Below are 19,077 nucleotides of genomic sequence, written 5' to 3' on the forward strand. Positions count from 1 at the left end.
GAATGCACTGATGGTCTACCTAAAGTTGCAAATGTTTTCATTTGCTGCAGAGGAAGAATGGAGCCTGGAGGACATTCTGGTCACCATGACGGCTCGCTTTCACAAGAAGGTCCTCGTGGACATGTACGTGTGGACCGACGACCGAGATTCTCAGCGACATATCCTTTACGTAAGGAACCAAAAGACAAATGGGTGGACCATCGTTTGTATATCAACGACAGATTGATTTCAGTTAGCTTTCATTTCTTTACGTGTTTTGTTTAGATTGATCAACCGGGCCTGGGGATGCCATCTAGAGATTATTATTTCAATGATGGGAACTACAAAAAGGTGAGGCCTTCAAATTTAGAGTGTTCAACCAGCCTAACAACCATGTTTTTGGGAAATGGGAGGAAACAGAAAACCCACGCACCCCAACAATCTGTGCATAAAAGAATTGATATTGCCACCATAGGTTCGAGAGGCCTACCTCCACTTCATGGTCACCATTGCCAAGATGACCCGGGAGGACAGGAACTTGACCAAGGATGACGAGCGCGTGTGGGAGGAAATGTCGGAAGTGATGGCGCTGGAGACAGACATCGCAAATGTGAGTTCAACAAGGAAAGGGTGCTCTTGTTGAGCGGAATGCTAGAAAAAATGAATTGAAGGTTTACCTCTCTGTTTGTAAAATGTCCGATACTATAATTTTCAAGTCTCCTTGGAAATTGAGCTTATTGAGAAGCATCTACCAGGTTGGTATGGCCTAATATTTGCTTTAGAAGGGGTTAACCCTGGAGGAGTTTATTGAGAAAACACAAAAAAATACGTCATGAGAATATTTTGTGAATGTAAGCACTGTTACATTTAAAGGGAAGACAATGAAAAACACTTATCAGCCTTCATCTCACAGCATTGGCAGAATGTGACAGATAATTTTTTTCCTTCCAGGCGACATTGCCGGCCGAGGAGCGCCAGGACGTCACCGCCCTTTACAACAAGATGACACTAAACGAGCTGCAGAACTCATTCAGCTTGAATGTGAGTGAGGACTCTGCATCTGGCTGCAGAGATAACGCACGGGATTGTACGAAGCAGTTGATTACAATGCTCCAATCAGACAAAAGAAAGTAATTAACACGAATCTCGGCATTGGCAATTTACGAGAGTGGGCTGTTACATGTGATTAGATAATCACGTCTTTGTCTACAGGCTTGGTGAAGCAGTCTGCGGCTCATTTTTGCCATGATTGTTTTCTTTTGGACGACAATTCGATGTTAAAGTCATGAGCCCGTGTAGTGGCAGCCTCTGGCTTTTTCTAATGACCCTTTACACCCTATTATTTTCGTTTGTTTTCCATTGCAACCTCTTCTTGACGAAGTAATTTGCAGCTTCGTGTTTCCCATCAGCCAAGATTCAGGAAAATAACCCCAAATTCTCAAAAAGACAATTTCCCACATTACACAAAGTAAACCTGTAAACCATGTAGCCTATCTCAGTCAACTACGGCCACCATGCAAAGGGACACCCTTGCCAGCCAATCGCATGGCACATGGAAACGGACAACCATTCACGCTTATACCTGTACCGAGCGTCAATTTAGAATATTCAACCATGCTTCATGCATGTTTTTGGGATGTAGGAGGAAACGGAAAAAAACCTCACGAAAGCCCCAGGGAGAACATCCAAACTCCACACAATGAGGACCCACCTAGGATAGAACCCTCGACCCTGTCGACCCCTTTTTCCAGTTATTCGCGGTATTATTATAAGACAATAAAAAGCAACATTTGTTTTGCAGGGCTTTAACTGGACACGGTTTATTCGAGGTGTCCTCGCCACTGTGTCCCTCGACATAGCGCTTGAAGAAGAAGTGGTTGTATACGGTTTACCCTACCTGGAAAAGTTGAACGAAGTCCTCTCCAAGCACAGTGTTCGGTCAGCACACATGCAAAAAAAATTGAAAGGATCAAAATAAAAAACAACATAAATTTTGCAAAACGTTTTACGTACAGGACCATGCAGAATTACCTCACCTGGCAGCTGGTCATCAACCAAGTTAAAACATTGAGTCGTCGTTTCAAAGATGCCAGGGCCCGTTACAGGAAGGTAAAACCCGATCGCAACAACCAGCTGCTTTATTGAATTGAAATATTCCCGCTGTGTTAACGTTTGTCGATCACTCAGGCATTGTACGGGACCACAGTGGAGGATGCCTGGTGGCGAGAATGCGTACGTTACGTGCAGAGCAGTATGGAGAATGCTGTCGGGGCGCTCTATGTACGTGCGACTTTTGCCAGAGAAAGCAAAAAAATGGTGAGGAACATCTGCCTCTTGCCTGTTATCACATAAAATCTACTTCAGAAATAGGGGTCATTTCAATAAGAACTGACTTCATACTGGGCGCGAAGTCAATCACTGGGTGAATTACCAGCAATGTGTTTCTTCGCGCTTGCAGGTCAGCGATCTTATCGGGAAAATCCAGATGGCGTATGTAGAAACACTTGAAGAACTAAGCTGGATGGATACACTCTCCAAGGAGAAGGCCAGAGAGAAAGTAGGTTTTACATCCATCTATGCAATATCCTGTACTCATCAGACTGTTCTCAGGCCAGCTAAATTGAGTTTTTATTGACTAGAACGGAGTATACAGTAGAGATGACTAAAATGTGACTAAAAAGTATTTTTGTGCAAAGGATTAATACGGAAATTGCTGACAAAAATCAACCCTGTGCCAAAATCAAGAGAGAATGAGACTCCAGTAACTCGAGAACCAGCTGCCAGAGAGTACTGCTAATATTGTGTCGGATCAATCTGAGCCTTTCCCTTTTGATTGTATCAGCAAAAAGCCACGACCAATTCTGAAATGGCCATTGCACGCAATGCGCGGGTGGTGTGAGTTCCAGACAGAAACGACTATTTCCATTGAATCGAGAAGCTTTAACTTTTGGGTGTTTCTCCTGCAGGCCCAGGCTATCAAAGAGCATATTGGCTATCCAGATCACATTTTGCAGAAGAGTAACCAAAAGCTAGACCAAGAGTATGCTCATGTAAGAATAAACACTCGGTTTGACGTCAGGGTATTATCTTAACTCCACTAAATTGGAACGCTTTGCCTATTCAGTTGAATTTTACTGAGGGACACTACTTCGAGAACATCCTGGAGAATCTTAAGTCTGAGTCCCACAAGAGTCTGAAGAAGCTCAGGGAACCAGTGGACCCCGACATGTAAGTCAATGGACACCGAACAATCAACGCCAATTTTTTTCCCCGGGGAATGCTTGATGACAGAATGATAAACATTCGGGGTCACTTTTAAGGTGGATCATTGGTCCCGCGGTGGTTAATGCGTTTTACTCATCTAACAGAAACCAGATCGGTAAGATCTTCAAAGTGGAAGCCTTTGAATAACCTCTACGAGGACGCTCATGTGTATCTTCTTCCCAACAGTTTTCCCAGCAGGCATCCTCCAACCACCTTTCTTCAGTGAACATCAACAGCAAGCTCTAAACTTTGGTGGAATCGGAATGGTCATCGGCCATGAGATCACACATGGATTCGATGACAATGGTAGGACTGGGGAATTGGTGGGTTGTAATGCGTTACTGTATTTTACAACTACTAAAAGACTTTGGGTGGTTTTGCCGTCTGGTAATTAATACTGTACTGTAGCCCATTTTGTTTCTGAACTCCCCGCTTTTGGGGCCTCATGTTCATAGTTTATATGTCTGTCTGTTTATTTTCTCAAGGAACTCTATGAATCCAGGTTTACTGCAGTTTTCTCCGGGCAGTCACGTTTTCAAGGAAGAATTCAGTGTACTCCACAATAACAGTTCCTCTAGTTTAAAAAGAAAAAAAACTAAAGTAAATCTCTTGGGAGCACAGCTCAATTTCTACTTGATTAAGGTAACATTTTCTATGACAGGACGAAATTTCGACAAGAACGGCAACATGCTGAACTGGTGGAGCAATTACTCTGCAGAGCATTTCAAGGAGCAGTCCCAGTGCATGGTACAGCAGTACAGCAAGTTCAACTGGAAACTCGCCGGTGGCCAAAATGTAAGACTTTTTTCCCTTGACGTCGACCAATTATGTTTTTTAATGTGCATTCATGTTCTTGTCATTGCAGGTGAGCGGAATCAGCACTTTAGGGGAAAACATCGCAGACAATGGAGGAGTTCGCCAAGCCTACAAGGTAGCTTTTTAGATGCTGAAATATCCACACGAGTTAAAGTTTCACACAACACGCAGGATGTGTTTTGAAAATAGTTTTCACCTGTTGACAGGCTTACCTTAAGTGGGTGGAAACAGAAGGGGAAGAGCCTCGTTTGCCTGGTTTAGACATGGATCACAAACAGCTGTTTTTTCTTAATTTTGCCCAAGTAAGCATAGAAAAAAACCTATGACTTTCTAAAGGTGCTCCAATCAGGAAACAAAATCAACACTGGATTGGTACCTTTTGAAGAACCACTTTCCACTGTGAATCTCCACTTTTCCACGTCCAGGTTTGGTGCGGTGCTTATCGGCCAGAATTTGCCAGCCAGACCATAAAGACAGACTCCCACAGCCCGTTAGAATACAGGTAAGGTCGATATGGCACCAGGTCCAATGATCTTTTGCTAGTCACAAACAAAATACGCATTGGAAAGTAGGGGTCATCAGCTGTGTGGTTCGTCAGGGACGAACAATAGGTTTGTGAGTCAAAATGTCTTGTCCAGATTTTTTTATCAATTCATTTTCTTGGGTATCCTACCATCCCCAAAATCCTGCTTGATTGATTTCCAGTCAGATTCCTCAATCGAGGCACACCAGTTGTTGCTGAAATTCAACTATTGGCTAAAGTTAGTTTCTCAGCAGTCTTTGATGAGGGCTTTTGCGAAGTCACCCTGATGTTCTTATCTTGTCTTTCTGCCCTCAGGGTTCTTGGCTCACTTCAGAATTTTGAAGCTTTTTCAGAAGCATTCCAGTGTCAAAAAGGCAGTCCCATGAATCCAGAGCAGAAGTGCCGCGTGTGGTAGAACGTTTAACACTTGGTTTGTCACGATTCCAGCAATGGCAGAGTTAAAGGAGGAACGATCTTGATGCTGACTATGTGAAAGGGGCTCATTTACTTTGAATTTGGGGGACAGCAATTATTACAGTCACTATTATCGCATTTGCAACCTGTGACACCGTGGATAGTTTCTTGGCTTGAAATCAAACTGTTGTGAATTCACGAGGCAACTCTAACATTTTACGTCAAAGCTTTTCTTCTGGGAATGTTCCATCCAAATCTCTTGGGCAGATCTTTGTGATGTCATTTGACCGCAATAGAGTGAACCATGCTAACAGAATTAATGAAAACATCAGCGGCTACAACAGAATTAGTTCCGCTTGATGAGTTTACCTATTGACTGTTAAATGCAGCAAATTACCTAACAGACTTAAGACTTGTATTTGAGCAGCTTTAACTTTAAATTAACATTGTAGGTAAGCTGCCACTTTTCACAATAAGCTGGAAAAAATTCAAAATACGATTATCGGAAGCTTTCACCGAGTCTACCACACTACAGGCATGGCCAATACTATTAGTTTTATAGAAATAATTTGAGTGGCTTTTCAAAACATAAAACCACTTTTACTGTTGGGGTGTTTTCAGTCAAATTTCCAGTCATCTGCATGTCTGCTATATTTAATAGTTTTAAAAATATAATAATAGCTATTGTGAAAGCTCGTAAGCAGTCATTTTGACGCACCTTTATATCTATTTACTTCGACAACTGTATGGGACATTTATGAGATGAAACAAGGTTGCATTTGTCTAATTCTTACAATGACATTGGCCAAACCATACGCATACATGAATGAAATCTGGACTTTCAGCCTTCTGGACAAAAGCAATTACACGTGAACAATTGAAGTAACAGCAAGTAAATAGAGCTCATATTGATTTGATGGAGATGAAAGGACGGCGAGGCCTTGTGACGGCCAATGTGAACCCAAACGAATGGGGCTGGGACTGTTATTTTCTATCTTTATTATCAAGTAATGGCTGAAGAATCAAAGCGGCGCGTAGGGAAAAAGGTTGTTGAGTGTACAATACGTTGGGGTGATTAGTGTTGCTTCTGTGCTTCAGAGAGCATTAAAAAAGAAAAAAGAGAAAGAAAGAAAAAGACCTTCAGGATGCCTTGTGACTGTTTAGTCTGAATGTTCTATATATTGCAATATAAGTACTAGATATACGTACATGTGTGTGTTCCTGTATTAGTTTGATGTTCTATAGACAATTATTTACATACAGAGAAATCAGGTACAGGTTACGTTCACATGGTGAAACTGTGTGTCATTACCAGTGTAAGATTATATCAGTTTTTGTGAGTATAAAAGCATCGTTCTCATACAAACTGTGAATGGTTGACATGTCAGCATAAACACTCAACTGTCCGACACTGATCAATTACTTTTTGCCCTGCAAATGACTAAAACGCATCTGTCCAAAGTCCTGCTGACAACTGTCAGTTTTGCCTGTATTTAAAGACACTCACTGGTCATTCGGAGAGAGTTGCAGGACAACAGACTGTGAGCGGTTCACGCTGTTTGAGCTCTCTCCCCATCCTGCAGTCTGGTAATAAACTTATTTCCTTTAAATTGTTCTCACTTTTTCTTAACCTGCTCCTTAAGTTGTTTTACAGACCTATCAACCAGCCAAGTCATTTTTGGGTACACATATGTAAATGTCAGAGGAATTTATGTATCTATTTATGAGGTTGTGTGGTTGCTAATCCAAATTTAAATGTATAATGAAATGTTTTATGAATGTGACTGTGTTAATTCGATTTCTACACTGACTGCAATTTTTTTGTGACGCTGACCTATATTTGATTGCCATTAAAGTGAATGTCTAAACAAAATGAATCAAATATATATTTGCTTATTTCTTTTCACCATTTATTATTTTAAAGTTTTAATCAAGTTTGACACATTTGATCATAGAAACTATGAACATGTGGATAAATTCATTTTTAGGGTTCCTGAAGAATCTTTGACCATCACAAGTCGAGTTGGTTTTACAATAGAAGTAAAAAATTCAAAATAAAAGTGAAAGGTTGCAGTCAGAAAGTATAAACTTGATTTGATTAAAAGACGATTTTCCAAATAGGTAAGATTAGTGTACAATGAAATATCTGGTCTCACGACTGGATGAGATTAGAATCAACCTTGTTAGGCGACGATCTCATCGAGTGCAAACGTCGTCGTTGCACTGCAAAGAAAAAGAAAAGAAAGAAAAGAAAAATCAAATCTCGTCATTTCTACTTTCTACCGTATCACATTTATGTTTAATCATCCTATGTGCTCGGGAATTGGTTCGCCTGTTTCACACCAAAAAGTGCCAAGTCACTTTTGACGAAAAACGGGAATTTCTCGGGATCGACCGCCAACCTCAACGTTTGGAAACAAGCATGTCCGCCAGCTTGTGACAAACACTCATTTACTTGAACGTTTGGAATTGCGCTTTACAACAAGGAGGCCTTTTGTGTAGGAAAAAAGGGCATGTTGCGACCCGGACAGGTCACGGGGAAGTCGGATGCGTTTGAAAGGTACGCTTGGAGGCCGTCACAAGGCATCTTGACGAATCTAATGTTCACAGGACAAACATTGCTACCAGTAAGACGACCAAAAAATTCCTGATGTGTTGACATCCACCACTCACTAAGAAGATGACTTCTATTAGGTATACAGAAATGATATGCGTGAAATTGTAAAGGGAAAAAAAATTGGATACTTTTAACCTTTGATGTCTTTAGGACAGCAATTCATACGTTGAAACTTAACATTTTTAACCAAAGAAAAAAAACGGTCTTATGAAGAAGAAAAAAATCTTTTTGCGATTTAAGCGATTTAACCCTTGATAGGGCAAGGGACTCCTTTGGTCACAAAAATAAAATATTAGAATATTTTTTAATGATTAATCATTGTTGTTTTTATCACCTACATTTATTTATTTATATAAAATAAAAAAATGTAGAAAACAGAAATACACACTGGGTACGGACAGGCTTGAGTAAAAATCTAATGTTTTTTTTTCTTCACAGTATTTAACTCATTGCAGATGTGCAATACATTTGAACCGGGAAGACTGGCTCTGTATCCAAATGTTTCAGTGCCATTGACGGCACTAGACGTCCAATCCATTTGGATTGGGAGCGGCAAATGAACGCACCTCCCAGTCAAAATGCACCGTCAACGTCAGACAGTGAGTGAAATTAGTGGACTGCAAGGGAGGGGGAAAAACACTATCCGTGCATGAAAGGGTTAAGATGTAGTTCAACAAATTAAATAAAAATAAAAATGAATTATTACAAATATGTATATTGATGTCAAGTTTGGCTAAATCATTTCTCAGCTGATCATAATTCAAGAACATTGATTGCTTAAAAGGAGAAAAAGAAAAGGTTTTTCTGCCAATGGAAAAGCATGAAATAGTCTCATGCCTTGCAGAGGCCATGGAAATAATGGACTTGTACTGTTAAATGACCTGTCTGCAACTCAAAAAGCAAAAGGGGTTTGTTCCCAGAAAGTTGTTGTCATGCAAAAAGGCCACTGATGAGCAGCAGGCAATGCTGAGCATTGTTAACCCTCAAAGCCTTCTCTTCACTTTCTAATGCTGAGGGGTGGACAGCTATTAAATTCTGTCCCACTCACCTGTCAGTCAAACAACATTTCTACACATTGATGCTCATGTTGGAGCCACAAAATACAGGGTGACACACAAAATGTGCATCATTTTGCAGGGCAATTGTTTCTGCTGGAATTTGTTCCAAAAGATTCATGATTTACAAATATCTTATTTTGAAGAAGTGACTTGGATTCATTGAAAGTCAATAAATCAATTGAAATGAATTGAGTTCAAATGAATAGAAAATATTTCCAATTTTTTAACAAAAAAGTAATAAGTGTATTGAAACAGAAAATTGATTTAAGAAAAGGGAATAACTACCGTTTTCACCATCTTGTGTTATTTTTTTTAAATTGGAATATTTATACATATTTAAAAAATACATGAGTAAACATTTGCTATTTGGACATTTATTCACGCAACAATTAATTCATATCCAAATAGTTGTCCAGTCATTTCATAATGGAATAAATGTCAAACAGTTGTTTAATCGTGGCATCCAATGTCGGCCAACAAATAAATAAACTAAGAAGGACACCATAACTACAACATAGTCCGTGTCAAAGACGACTTTGAGCTAGAATTAAATCTTTTTAATGATAAGATGTTTTTAAATGATATCTATCTATCTCTTATTATTGGGACTAATAATCTTTTATGGTTATAGCTGATGTTGTCTAAGACAAAACGGCTATGGATTAGTAGCTGAAGAACATTCCATTTTTATTTTCTAGCCAACGCTGTGGCGTGGGTTATGATTTTGCAAATAATATCTCTATTTACAACATTGTACTGACTTAACGGTCCTTTTCCAGCCAGTTAATGTCCAACTTTTGCGAGTTGATGGGCCGTGACGACTTAATAACAAGCGTGATATTGTCTGTGGCAAAGCCTGTTAGATGCACCCAGCCGTGCTGACGTAAAACCAACAGGAATTGACGTGTGGGTTGGGAATGACACTTTTTTTTTCCCTGACTCCTTCATTTAAATCCTCATTGAGGAGGTCTTGTCTAGGTAACTTAAATCGACATAGATGATAGTAAGTAAAGTGACTTACCACTGGCTTCTGTCCCTCTTTTGCATTAGAGGAAATGGACAAAGCTTTTGCAATGTCCTCCAGTGGGACGTAATCTCCTGGGGAGTCCTGGACGAAATGCAGTAAAGTCTTTTCTCCCCCTGGACAATAAAACGAGGGGGGAAAAAGTTATGAAGACGTCATCTCTAAATCCGTTAAATCCATATAAATGGGAGGGATGGCAGCCAGTTTAAATGGAGTGGATCCCTATCGGTGTCAAGGCAGACAATTATTTCAGGGCAACCAATTGCCCAATTTGTCCAATTACCTTATTACACTTAAAGAGAACACCTACTAGTCTTACTTTCTCTTCTTTGGCTTTCATCACTGCATTTCTTGTCTGCGACGTAAATTGTTATTGTCGAAATCGAAGAAAATGACAAAGTAAAACAAGTATCTTAAAAAATTCATTATCGGATGGCTATTTTTTATGCCAGGACAGTCCGAATCTAAACTACAGGATTTTTTGAGCAGCAACACTAGAAACAACTTACCCTACTCTATTCAAGTACAGTCTCATTTCATATCATACAGCTCTTCCCTCTTGTGGAGGAACTTCAAAATACAGTATAATACCTTTAGATTCGAGCTTAATGGGTTCTGGGACCGAGCTGATATGTCGATTTACTCGTATCTCAAATCAACTTTTCCCAAGGAAATGAACTAAACACAAATTAATTTGTTCCCACCCTCTGAAAAAAAATCTGGATATTGGAATGGAAAAACATTTGTATTTGTTCTAATTCGCCATTTACTAACAGAGGACTAACTAATAACTACCTAGTGGTTATGATCTTGTATACTAAAAAGAGACATTATTCAGTACAATGACTCCACTCGTAACATAACAAACAAATTTAAATGAACTTGGATTACTACAATAACAAAAATAAATTTAATATAACCTTACACTAAACTTAATTCTAATTTTGTTTAGAATTTTTTTTACCATTCTTGGCTCTTTTTGCCCTGCCACCACCCTGAGTTCCAGGAGTAGTTTAACTGTTTTAGAGGTCATGCCTGAGTCATTTTACATTAGTATAACAATGAAAATATTAAGCAGTGTTTATGATATCATGAGTAGAATATTTTCAAGTCATGATACAATGGTTTGCTTGTTTTTATACTTAAACGACATCCAAAATGCAAATGATACTCCGAATGCTTGTTTAATGTACCTTTGGCAACAATGAGCATGCCTCCACTTTGAAGCAGATCTCCAGAGAAGTTGCCCTGGATGCCGTCAGCGTTGGCCTGTGTCAAGGAGTAGCATTAGAGAGAGTGTCAGTCTGTGTGGCAGGGTGGGTCGATTTACAGTGCTTGAAAACACTCCCACCTTGGAAGATGCTTCTCGTACTTTCTTCCCCAATGCAGCGGGAACCACACTCAAAGCTGTGTACCTAAAAGCCAATCCAAGAGGAGATTTATTAAGTGAATCATGGCTGTTTATTTTTTCTTCTAGGTGGCAGACTTTGGATAGATTCCAAATGTTGCCCTCAAATAAGTGTGCTGAGGTTACTTCACCTTTTAAAGCCCAAATCCTTGTAGCATTTCTTTTGCTCATCAATGTAAATTGCTAAAAAAAAAAATCATTAATTTATTTCAGAACTTGCTGCCACAAACTGAAAGACATCCTTGAAAATAAGTGAATCACACAAGCGCCACTTACATCCTTTAAAGAAACCTAAATTCTTGAACTCCTCCAGGCCTAGCTCCTCAGGACCAACACCCACCAGCACCACGCCGTTGGCGCTCAGGTCGGGCGCCAGTTTGCTAATCTCGGCCGCTGTCCAACGGCACACTTGGCACCCGAAACGGCGCAGGAAGAACAAGACTGCGGGTCGTTCCTGCCACAGGGACTGGAGCTCCACACTCTGTTAAAACACAAAAGCAAACAACATGATCATCAGTTAGTGAAGTTATAGGTTTTTTACTATACTTATGGGATTTTTTTCTGAACCTCTATGGGACTATGTATTTTTGCTGAATCTAAAATAGATTTTTTTGTACTGTATCTCACCACGAAATATGTTTTCCAAATGATCTGGTAAAGTTCGGGTACATTTTTTTCTTAAATACAAGTTGGTAGGATTTATGCTACCTATTGTTTATTTCTCTGCACGTGACCATTGTATATCACCCAAGAGACCCACTTAACACCTATCTTCAGTATAACAATTACAGCCATTAGATCGCTAAACAAAGTCTAAAAAATATAAATATATATCTCGAGGATATAGTCACCATAGTGGCATCAAACGGAAAGTTAGATAATTGTATTGCAACCTCATGATATTTTTTCCATACAAATTCCTCTCTGTAAGTTTCAAAATTACCTCTCCAGTGTCCGCGCTTTTCAACAAGTTCTTCCCGACGCGATCAAGGTCAATGCTGGCCATGTTTTCAAAGGAATAAAACTAAATAAATCTAATTTAGAGTGGACAGAACGCGAAATAGTACATATATATAAGACAAACGGCGCGGTTGCGAAACAACTATTTCCTGGTACGCCTACTAGCTAATGTCATCCAATCGAATTAGGCTAGCCGTGAAGCGGTAGCCAATCATAATGCAGGAAAAAGCTCAAGAGGTCGCACAGGAGAATTATAAGCATTAGTTGAACAAAGGTGACATGTTTTACGAGCTCAATGTTTGTCTTCTTCCACGCCTAATTCCCTGAATTCTAGTCTTTTCTGCCTCCGTGTTGTCACGTGTTGAAATATTCACGTTTGAAATCTTTCATATCCTCCAAATAATTACAGACTTAAAAATAACTCTGTTACTATTCTGTATTAAATTACATTTTCTTTGACATGTTTGAGCATAGCCTTGTTTCCCCACCCTTAAATCATTACATATTAGATAATTATTCACGTATTTCAACATTTACTATTATTCCCCCTCGTGCATAATTTTGATATGTTGGCATCCTTCACCATATTTCTCCATTTAGTTATTTAATTTAAATATTTCCCCTAAATGCGATGAGACGTTCGGTGGTGCTGATGTTGCAGGGAGGGGCGTGACGTCACGACCGAGACCGGCAGGAAGAGGCTTTGGGGGAGGAAAAACGAGACCTCCCAGTGACTGCATCAAAAAATACCCAAACAGGATCTACCATGGCTCCCCAAATCCACCTTCCGCCTCTTTTGTTAAGCCACGAGGCTCGTTCCTCCCGCATCTCCATCACACGCCTATAAATGACGAGGCAGCCCAATAAGGTAATTATCTGTTTTTGCATGCCTGCCTTAATTTTTGCATCTTCTCTTTTTACGTGGCCTCAGTTGTGCAGGTACATCGATGGATTTGTATGCAGTGGATGGGTGAACGTGAGCTTATTTTTGCATTGTGTGCGGGCACCATGAAATGCCGCTTCCCGCATGAAATATTCAAAAGGAAACAGGCTTCTTGGTGCCGCATCTTCACTAGGCGAGCACATGGGCAATGCGCATTGGTGTCTGCAGTGTCCTCCCGCCCGGTGCACCCCCCACCTCGGTCCCGCCCACTTATGACCATGAGCAATGACTTTTGAGCTGGCGCATACTCCAATTGTTTTGTACATATATTGATACCAATAATCGTGATGATTCGTACCGTAAATCTAACGTGGCGAGCTTAGTATTTCAAGTCCCACTGTCCCAGGTTTTTACACGCTAATTAAATGATGGGATCTGGTGGAAGAGTTTAAAAAAATAAAACGACTCGCACAGATCCATAAGTTTTCCAATCGTACGACATAAACCATTTATGTAACGGTTTGTCTCGGTGTAGTTGAAAGCGATAGCATTATCGAAGGATCAAAGGGTGTGCGATTCAATGGAAAATAGTAGTGGAGACTCGTTGTCTTTATCGCGCGATGAGTTGGAATATGATAAATTATTAAGTGGGTCATCAGGGGAGGAAGTAAGCCTCGAAGAACATGATTCTGTGTCTGTATTCTCACAATCTTTCTACTGTGACAATGACATTTCCTGAATATGGGATGAATAAAAGTTATCTAATTTAACCTAATTCTGCAGCGATTTTACCAGCTAAAAATTCAAACCGAAGGCAAAAATCACCAAAAGACGGTAAATGACAGGGAAGCATCTTAGGCTCCGTTAATATCGGATCTTGCCTACAGAATGGTACGCATCTTACATTCACACATTTTTCTCTCTTTGAGTGAGCTTTGAGCTGCCTTGAGAGAGCCATGTCGTCTCCGGGCATGGGCACCCCCAGTGACCCCCTCCTGACCAGTCCCGGCCTAGGGAGGATACCCTCTGCTCAGGAAGGACTCTGGAGGAGCTCTCTCCCCAAGACGGCCAGTTTCCCAACGTCCTCCATCCGACTCCTCAGTCACCGGGCCAACAACTTCCAACGGCAGCACAAGCGGCAGAAACTGATCCGACCCTCACCGCCTCCGCCACCCAACACACCGTGTCCCCTGGAAAGACTGGACCTCAGCGAGCTGCCACCGAGACGCGCCTTCCAGGAGCTGCTCTTCAATGGATGCATTCTGTTTGGGATCGAATTCAGCTACGCCATGGAGACGGCTTACGTGACACCCGTGCTTCTGCAGATGGGCCTTCCAGATCAATTCTACAGCTTGGTGTGGTTCATCAGCCCCATACTGGGTAAGTTGGGACATGGGGCTGATACCTGGTATCAAGGTCCAAATGACTGGTCACCAGAAGATCAGATCTGTACTGTTAAACCGAGTGTCGCCTGTGTTTGTTTTACAGGATTCCTGGTCCAGCCTCTTCTTGGAGCTTGGAGTGACCGATGCACATCTCGGTTTGGGCGCAGGAGACCGTTCATTTTTGCATTGGCCATAGGTAAGACGATCTGATCGAGGCACACGCAGCAAGTGCTGTTGAGTTGAGACTCTCAACGGATGTGAAGGTTGGCGGTTTGTTGGGTTTTTTAATCCCTCTTGTGGATTAAGGGGAAAAAACGCCACGAAAAGTACATCCATCAACTAGTCTTTCTGTCACGTACGATTTCATCTTTGGTGACTTTTCGCTCTTGGTGCCGATCTTCAGGGGCGCTACTCGGTCTGACTCTGGTGCTCAACGGGCGGGACATTGGCGGAGCGCTGGCTGACACCGCTTCCAATCATAAATGGGGAATAATCCTGACAGTCTGTGGAGTGGTCTTGATGGACTTCAGCGCCGATTCGGCGGACAACCCGAGTCACGCCTACATGATGGACGTGTGCAGCCCTGAGGACCAGGACCGGGGGTTGAACATCCACGCTTTGCTGGCAGGTGGGCTGACGACAAACCCTGACTTAATCAGTCTACGTACTACTTGGTTTTGCCATTATTTTCTGCAGGTCTGGGCGGCGGCTTCGGGTACATCGTGGGCGGCATCAACTGGGATCAAACCCACTTTGGCAAGTCCATGGGAGGTCAGCTGCGGGTCATTTATATGTTCACCAGCATCACCCTGGTGATCGCGACAGCCATGACCCTTAATAGTATCCCCGAGCGACCATTGACCAAGAGCCAGCCCTCAGGCAAAAACCACCTGAAAAGCCCCAATCTCCTCCTGCCTTTCTCGCCGCCCGCGCCGGTTGCGGACGAAGAGGACGAGGAAAGCCACTACGGCTATCGTTTGTCCAAGTCCAGCCACCCCGATCCTTTGGGTCATTCCTCCAGCGCCAACGCTCGCCTCTGCGCCGGACTCACGAGCCCCATATCGCCCCTTAGCCCCCTCACGCCAAAATATGGCAGCTTCAGCAGTCGCGACAACTCGTTGACCGGCCTCAATGAATTTGCGTCCTCGCTGGGGACATCCTACATAGACAGCGTTCTAATAGACTGCTACACGGGACAACAGACCCCACAGGATGTCCTGGTCCCCAACTCCATTCCCCAGCCTCCTGGGGACTACCCCGCTTCGGGAGGCTCCGCCCAGGCAGAGAGGCGAGATGATGGGAGCTGTCATCCAGACAGGGAGGGTGAACCAGAGTCCCAACTGGAATCTCAGGTCTTATCGGGGGAGGAAACGAGTCCAGTGCTACGTCGGGGTTCCAGTACTGGGATCCTAAAACGACCGCAGAGTTTGGCACTGGCGGAGGAGCCTGTGGCGGCCCGTGTCGTCGGGATGGAGAACGGACGCAGAACTGTGACATTTAGCCAGCAGGTCAGGCCCGGGAAGTGAAGGTCAGCTCTTGGAATAGTAATGTCATACATTGCATTGTTTTGCTGTGATGAAGGTCGCAAACATTTTGCTGAACGGCGTGCGTTACGAGAGCGACCTGAGCGAGAATGCGGAGACGGGAGAATCCCAAATGTCAATGAAACTCTTGTGCGTAGCCATCTACCGGATGCCTCCCTCTCTGCGCAGTTTATGCACGAACCATTTTTTGGGTAAGTGAAGGAAATGTACTCCATTGTTTGGGAGTCTGGGAGTCAAATGTTAGAAATTGGGACTGAGCTGACTTTTAAGGGGGGGGGGGTGTCTTTGGCCTGGACTGCCAACTTATGATGTGCGTCCTCTCTGTGTTCTTGCAGGCTGGCTCTCTTTCGAAGGCATGCTGCTCTTCTACACGGATTTCATGGGGGAGGTGGTATTCGAGGGAGACCCCAAGGCGCCCCATGACTCCGAGGCCTACCAGCGCTACAACGCTGGGGTCAGCATGGGCTGCTGGGGCATGTGTATCTATGCATTCAGTGCTGCTTTTTACTCAGGTGAAACCCTAGCACCCCCACGTAACAATTCACATCAAAATTGGAGTTAATCTGCCGGTGTCTAAGCGACAGCAATTTATGAAAATCTCATTGAATATGAACCACATACATTAACACTCAGTCTACATCCGGTTGTACTTGATTGAATTTATCACTTAAACCGTGCCATTAGCTCAGGGGTCAAACCTTCACTACCTTGTTGAAATCAAGGTAGGAATAAATAGAACTACAGTATTTTGTTTTGCATACATGATTTAAATTTTAAAAAAAAGGATCCAACGAACTATTATGGTTGGGATTTGCTTAACCTTTTCTCTTTGTTCTGCAAATTCAATAGGGTACATATAAATATCTATATTGCAATCCTTTGAATTATTTTGTTGTTTGTAGCTATTGACACATACAAACATCAAATACATTCCAAATGGTAGTTACTAATAACGGCTGCCATCCTTGAAGTTTAATTAGATTAGAACTGTAGCGCCACTCATGGCAGCCATTTTAAAAAACTATTTTTCATTTTATTGTTTACTTGATTCCAATCCTCTTTAACAAATAAGTTATGATTTGCATGCTTCCACGGTGAATAAAGTTTGCACACCCCTGACCTAATGTATTCGGCTGTTTGTTTTTGTGTGCGTTTTTACTTCTAGCCATATTAGAGAAACTGGAGGAGCGTTTCTCCCTCCGCACGCTCTACTTTTTCGCCTACCTGGCGTTCGGCCTGGGCACGGGTCTGTCCACGCTGTCCACCAACCTTTACGTGGTGCTGTCCCTGTGCGTCACTTACGGGGTGCTTTTCTCGTCGCTGTGCACGCTGCCTTACTCTCTGCTGTGTGAATACTACCAAAGTCCTCAGGTCAGCCCCGGTCTCGTTCCGAGGTTCTGGATACAGTAAAAAAAACACAAACGAGAATGCCATCGTAACGTCGCCTTCTGGGTTTTTTCCTCACCCTTCAGTTCTGCGGCTCGTTCGAGGAGGGAACCCGGCGCGGGATGGGGGTGGACATATCGCTCCTCAGCTGCCAGTACTTCCTGGCCCAGATCCTGGTCTCAGTGGCGATGGGACCCCTGACCTCGCTGGTTGGCGGCGCGCAGGGGGTGATGTACTTTGCCAGCCTGATGTCCTTTGTGGGCTGCGCGTATTCATCTCTCTGCGTCGTGTACCAGCTGCCCGCCGCGGAGGGTGAGCCCGCCGAAAGTGAGACGCGGCCGCTGCTGGCGCACGTTTAGCTCTGTCCGGAGCAAAAAACAGACGTTATTTGGCACGGCAGAAAGACGTTGTGTTAGTACAGTGCATCCTTCATTCACTTTTGCATTTTTGCATCACATCTATTGAGAAATCACCGCTAGTATAGTCAAACACCGGGCTTAACGTTGAAAAGGATCAACGCTTGTTATGCTAACATTTTTTAACACAATACCCACCTGGTGCTAGAATTTAGGTTTGCATAGGCTACCACAGATGTGTTCATTTGGGTCAAATTTGAAAGGCTTAGCTTTCATCGAAGCCTTTTGTTCATTTAGGTTCCTTCCTTTCATTCATCCATCCAACCATTATTATATGTCCTCATTCGGGTCACGGGTGAGATGATGGTCCCTCACCCCTGACATCCGGGCTTCGCACTGCATTTTAATTGTTGTCTTGCATGGACTGCAGGGTGTTTGCTTTCGCCTTAGACTAGCAAGCCACAAACACACTTGGGAAAGTGTGTCCTGGACTTCAGTTCCTCCAAGTTCTGTGACATCTTAAAGCCACGAAGCCGAACGGTCGTGCTGGGAGTGACGCTCCCTCCAGGCTGGCCAGTTTAATAATGACAGTCATTCTTGTCATTCAGGAAGAGGAGAAGTTGAAACGGGGGTGTGAACATCAACATTAAGAAGAACACAAAGAGACCTTGCTCCTCTGAAGGTGGACAACACTGACCGCCAAAAAAAGACTTTTAAGGGGGTTGGGGGACATTAAAACCAGCAGAAGCAGCAGCAGGAGCCAATACCACAATATATTCCTTTAAGTTGTTTTTACCTTCTCATACACTGGGAAACATCCCAATTTAACAATTTGCAGAAACCAACATTGATGACTGCAGCTTCGGCCTAATGTCAATATTTGACATGTACAGAAGCAGTTTGCTTTTTAAAAAGATTGTTTGAAGAATTACTTCTTTTTCAGTATGTAAAAAAACTTTTCAGAATAAATCATTTTTTCTTGGACTTCAATATTTTTTTTCAGGAATTTTGATAGAATTTCACGTTTGAGCCAGATTTATTTTCTTAGACCATACGAGGGAGCCAGAGGACAAGCGTAGTCACTCACTTCATTAGCTTTCCTGGAATCGGCTATTAGAAATAAGATTCCGGACATTCTTACCGATTACATCTCTGAGCTGGTGCAGTCTTTACAGAAATAAAGCTTTAAGACGAGCATTTTACAAGTGACAAGATATATTCATATCATTTTTCTTTACCGAATGCAGGGGTGGCCAAGTCCGGTCCTCGAGAGCCTTTATCCAGTCTGTTTTCCGTATCTCCCTCCTCTACCACACCTGAATCAAATGATCAACTAATCAGCAAGCTTTCCAGAAGCTTCCAACTGATGCCAATTATTTGATTCAGGCGTGTTGGTGGAGGGAGACATGGAAAAAAGACTGGATAAGGGCTCTCGAGGACCATACTTGGCCACCCCTGAC

General features: G+C 42.5%; 4 protein-coding genes and 1 long non-coding RNA gene across 8 annotated transcripts in view; 2 read left to right on the top strand and 3 right to left on the bottom strand.

The window, feature by feature from the left end:
* miip (migration and invasion inhibitory protein) overlaps positions 1–2,014 on the bottom strand; it is a 22,904-nt gene extending 20,890 nt beyond the window's left edge. Inside the window, exons 1-4 of the mRNA XM_077603597.1 lie at positions 1,877–2,014; positions 657–773; positions 470–568; positions 20–163 (exon numbers count right to left, since the gene is read on the bottom strand). The gene's annotated coding sequence lies outside the window, so the exon portion shown is untranslated. The remainder of the gene's footprint in view (positions 1–19; positions 164–469; positions 569–656; positions 774–1,876) is intronic.
* mmel1 (membrane metallo-endopeptidase-like 1) overlaps positions 1–6,878 on the top strand; it is a 16,884-nt gene extending 10,006 nt beyond the window's left edge. Inside the window, exons 8-24 of the mRNA XM_077603593.1 lie at positions 51–169; positions 265–330; positions 455–589; positions 931–1,020; positions 1,781–1,917; positions 1,995–2,088; positions 2,167–2,295; positions 2,438–2,536; positions 2,946–3,029; positions 3,104–3,207; positions 3,300–3,358; positions 3,430–3,549; positions 3,905–4,038; positions 4,109–4,174; positions 4,266–4,361; positions 4,485–4,561; positions 4,898–6,878. Of these exons, the coding sequence (XP_077459719.1) occupies positions 51–169; positions 265–330; positions 455–589; positions 931–1,020; positions 1,781–1,917; positions 1,995–2,088; positions 2,167–2,295; positions 2,438–2,536; positions 2,946–3,029; positions 3,104–3,207; positions 3,300–3,358; positions 3,430–3,549; positions 3,905–4,038; positions 4,109–4,174; positions 4,266–4,361; positions 4,485–4,561; positions 4,898–4,997 (1,709 nt within the window). The 3' untranslated portion in view covers positions 4,998–6,878. The remainder of the gene's footprint in view (positions 1–50; positions 170–264; positions 331–454; positions 590–930; positions 1,021–1,780; positions 1,918–1,994; positions 2,089–2,166; positions 2,296–2,437; positions 2,537–2,945; positions 3,030–3,103; positions 3,208–3,299; positions 3,359–3,429; positions 3,550–3,904; positions 4,039–4,108; positions 4,175–4,265; positions 4,362–4,484; positions 4,562–4,897) is intronic.
* prxl2b (peroxiredoxin like 2B) lies at positions 3,282–12,260 on the bottom strand. Of its 2 annotated transcripts, none has more exons than XM_077603598.1 (7): positions 12,047–12,260; positions 11,380–11,584; positions 11,235–11,286; positions 11,047–11,110; positions 10,889–10,964; positions 9,693–9,811; positions 3,282–4,598 (listed from the first exon to the last, which is right to left on the bottom strand). In XM_077603598.1, exons 1-7 carry the CDS (start codon positions 12,107–12,109, stop codon positions 4,551–4,553), a joined length of 627 nt encoding a protein of 208 aa, XP_077459724.1. In that variant the 5' UTR covers positions 12,110–12,260; the 3' UTR covers positions 3,282–4,550. The 2 variants fall into 2 exon arrangements, with proteins under 2 accessions (XP_077459724.1, XP_077459725.1); XM_077603599.1 differs by lacking the exon at positions 3,282–4,598 and adding an exon at positions 6,883–7,219 and having other exon boundaries at positions 12,047–12,251.
* A 228-nt stretch (positions 12,261–12,488) lies between these two features.
* On the top strand, positions 12,489–18,601 carry slc45a1 (solute carrier family 45 member 1). 2 transcript variants are annotated; one of them, XM_077603592.1, is made up of 10 exons: positions 12,489–12,931; positions 13,876–14,326; positions 14,435–14,527; positions 14,735–14,959; positions 15,028–15,839; positions 15,913–16,066; positions 16,211–16,387; positions 17,041–17,246; positions 17,348–17,573; positions 18,226–18,601. In XM_077603592.1, exons 2-10 carry the CDS (start codon positions 13,903–13,905, stop codon positions 18,252–18,254), a joined length of 2,346 nt encoding a protein of 781 aa, XP_077459718.1. In that variant the 5' UTR covers positions 12,489–12,931; positions 13,876–13,902; the 3' UTR covers positions 18,255–18,601. The 2 variants fall into 2 exon arrangements, with proteins under 2 accessions (XP_077459718.1, XP_077459717.1); XM_077603591.1 differs by lacking the exon at positions 18,226–18,601 and having other exon boundaries at positions 12,490–12,931; positions 17,348–18,218.
* Positions 17,126–19,007, bottom strand: LOC144076058 (uncharacterized). Of its 2 annotated transcripts, none has more exons than XR_013300721.1 (3): positions 18,856–19,007; positions 17,341–17,622; positions 17,126–17,272 (listed from the first exon to the last, which is right to left on the bottom strand). It is a non-coding gene; the product is annotated as an uncharacterized LOC144076058 (long non-coding RNA). The 2 variants fall into 2 exon arrangements; XR_013300722.1 differs by having other exon boundaries at positions 18,759–18,877.
* Positions 19,008–19,077: the final 70 nt, after the last annotated feature.

This window comes from Stigmatopora argus, chromosome 6, assembly GCF_051989625.1.
Source record: "Stigmatopora argus isolate UIUO_Sarg chromosome 6, RoL_Sarg_1.0, whole genome shotgun sequence".
NCBI lineage: Eukaryota > Metazoa > Chordata > Actinopteri > Syngnathiformes > Syngnathidae > Stigmatopora > Stigmatopora argus.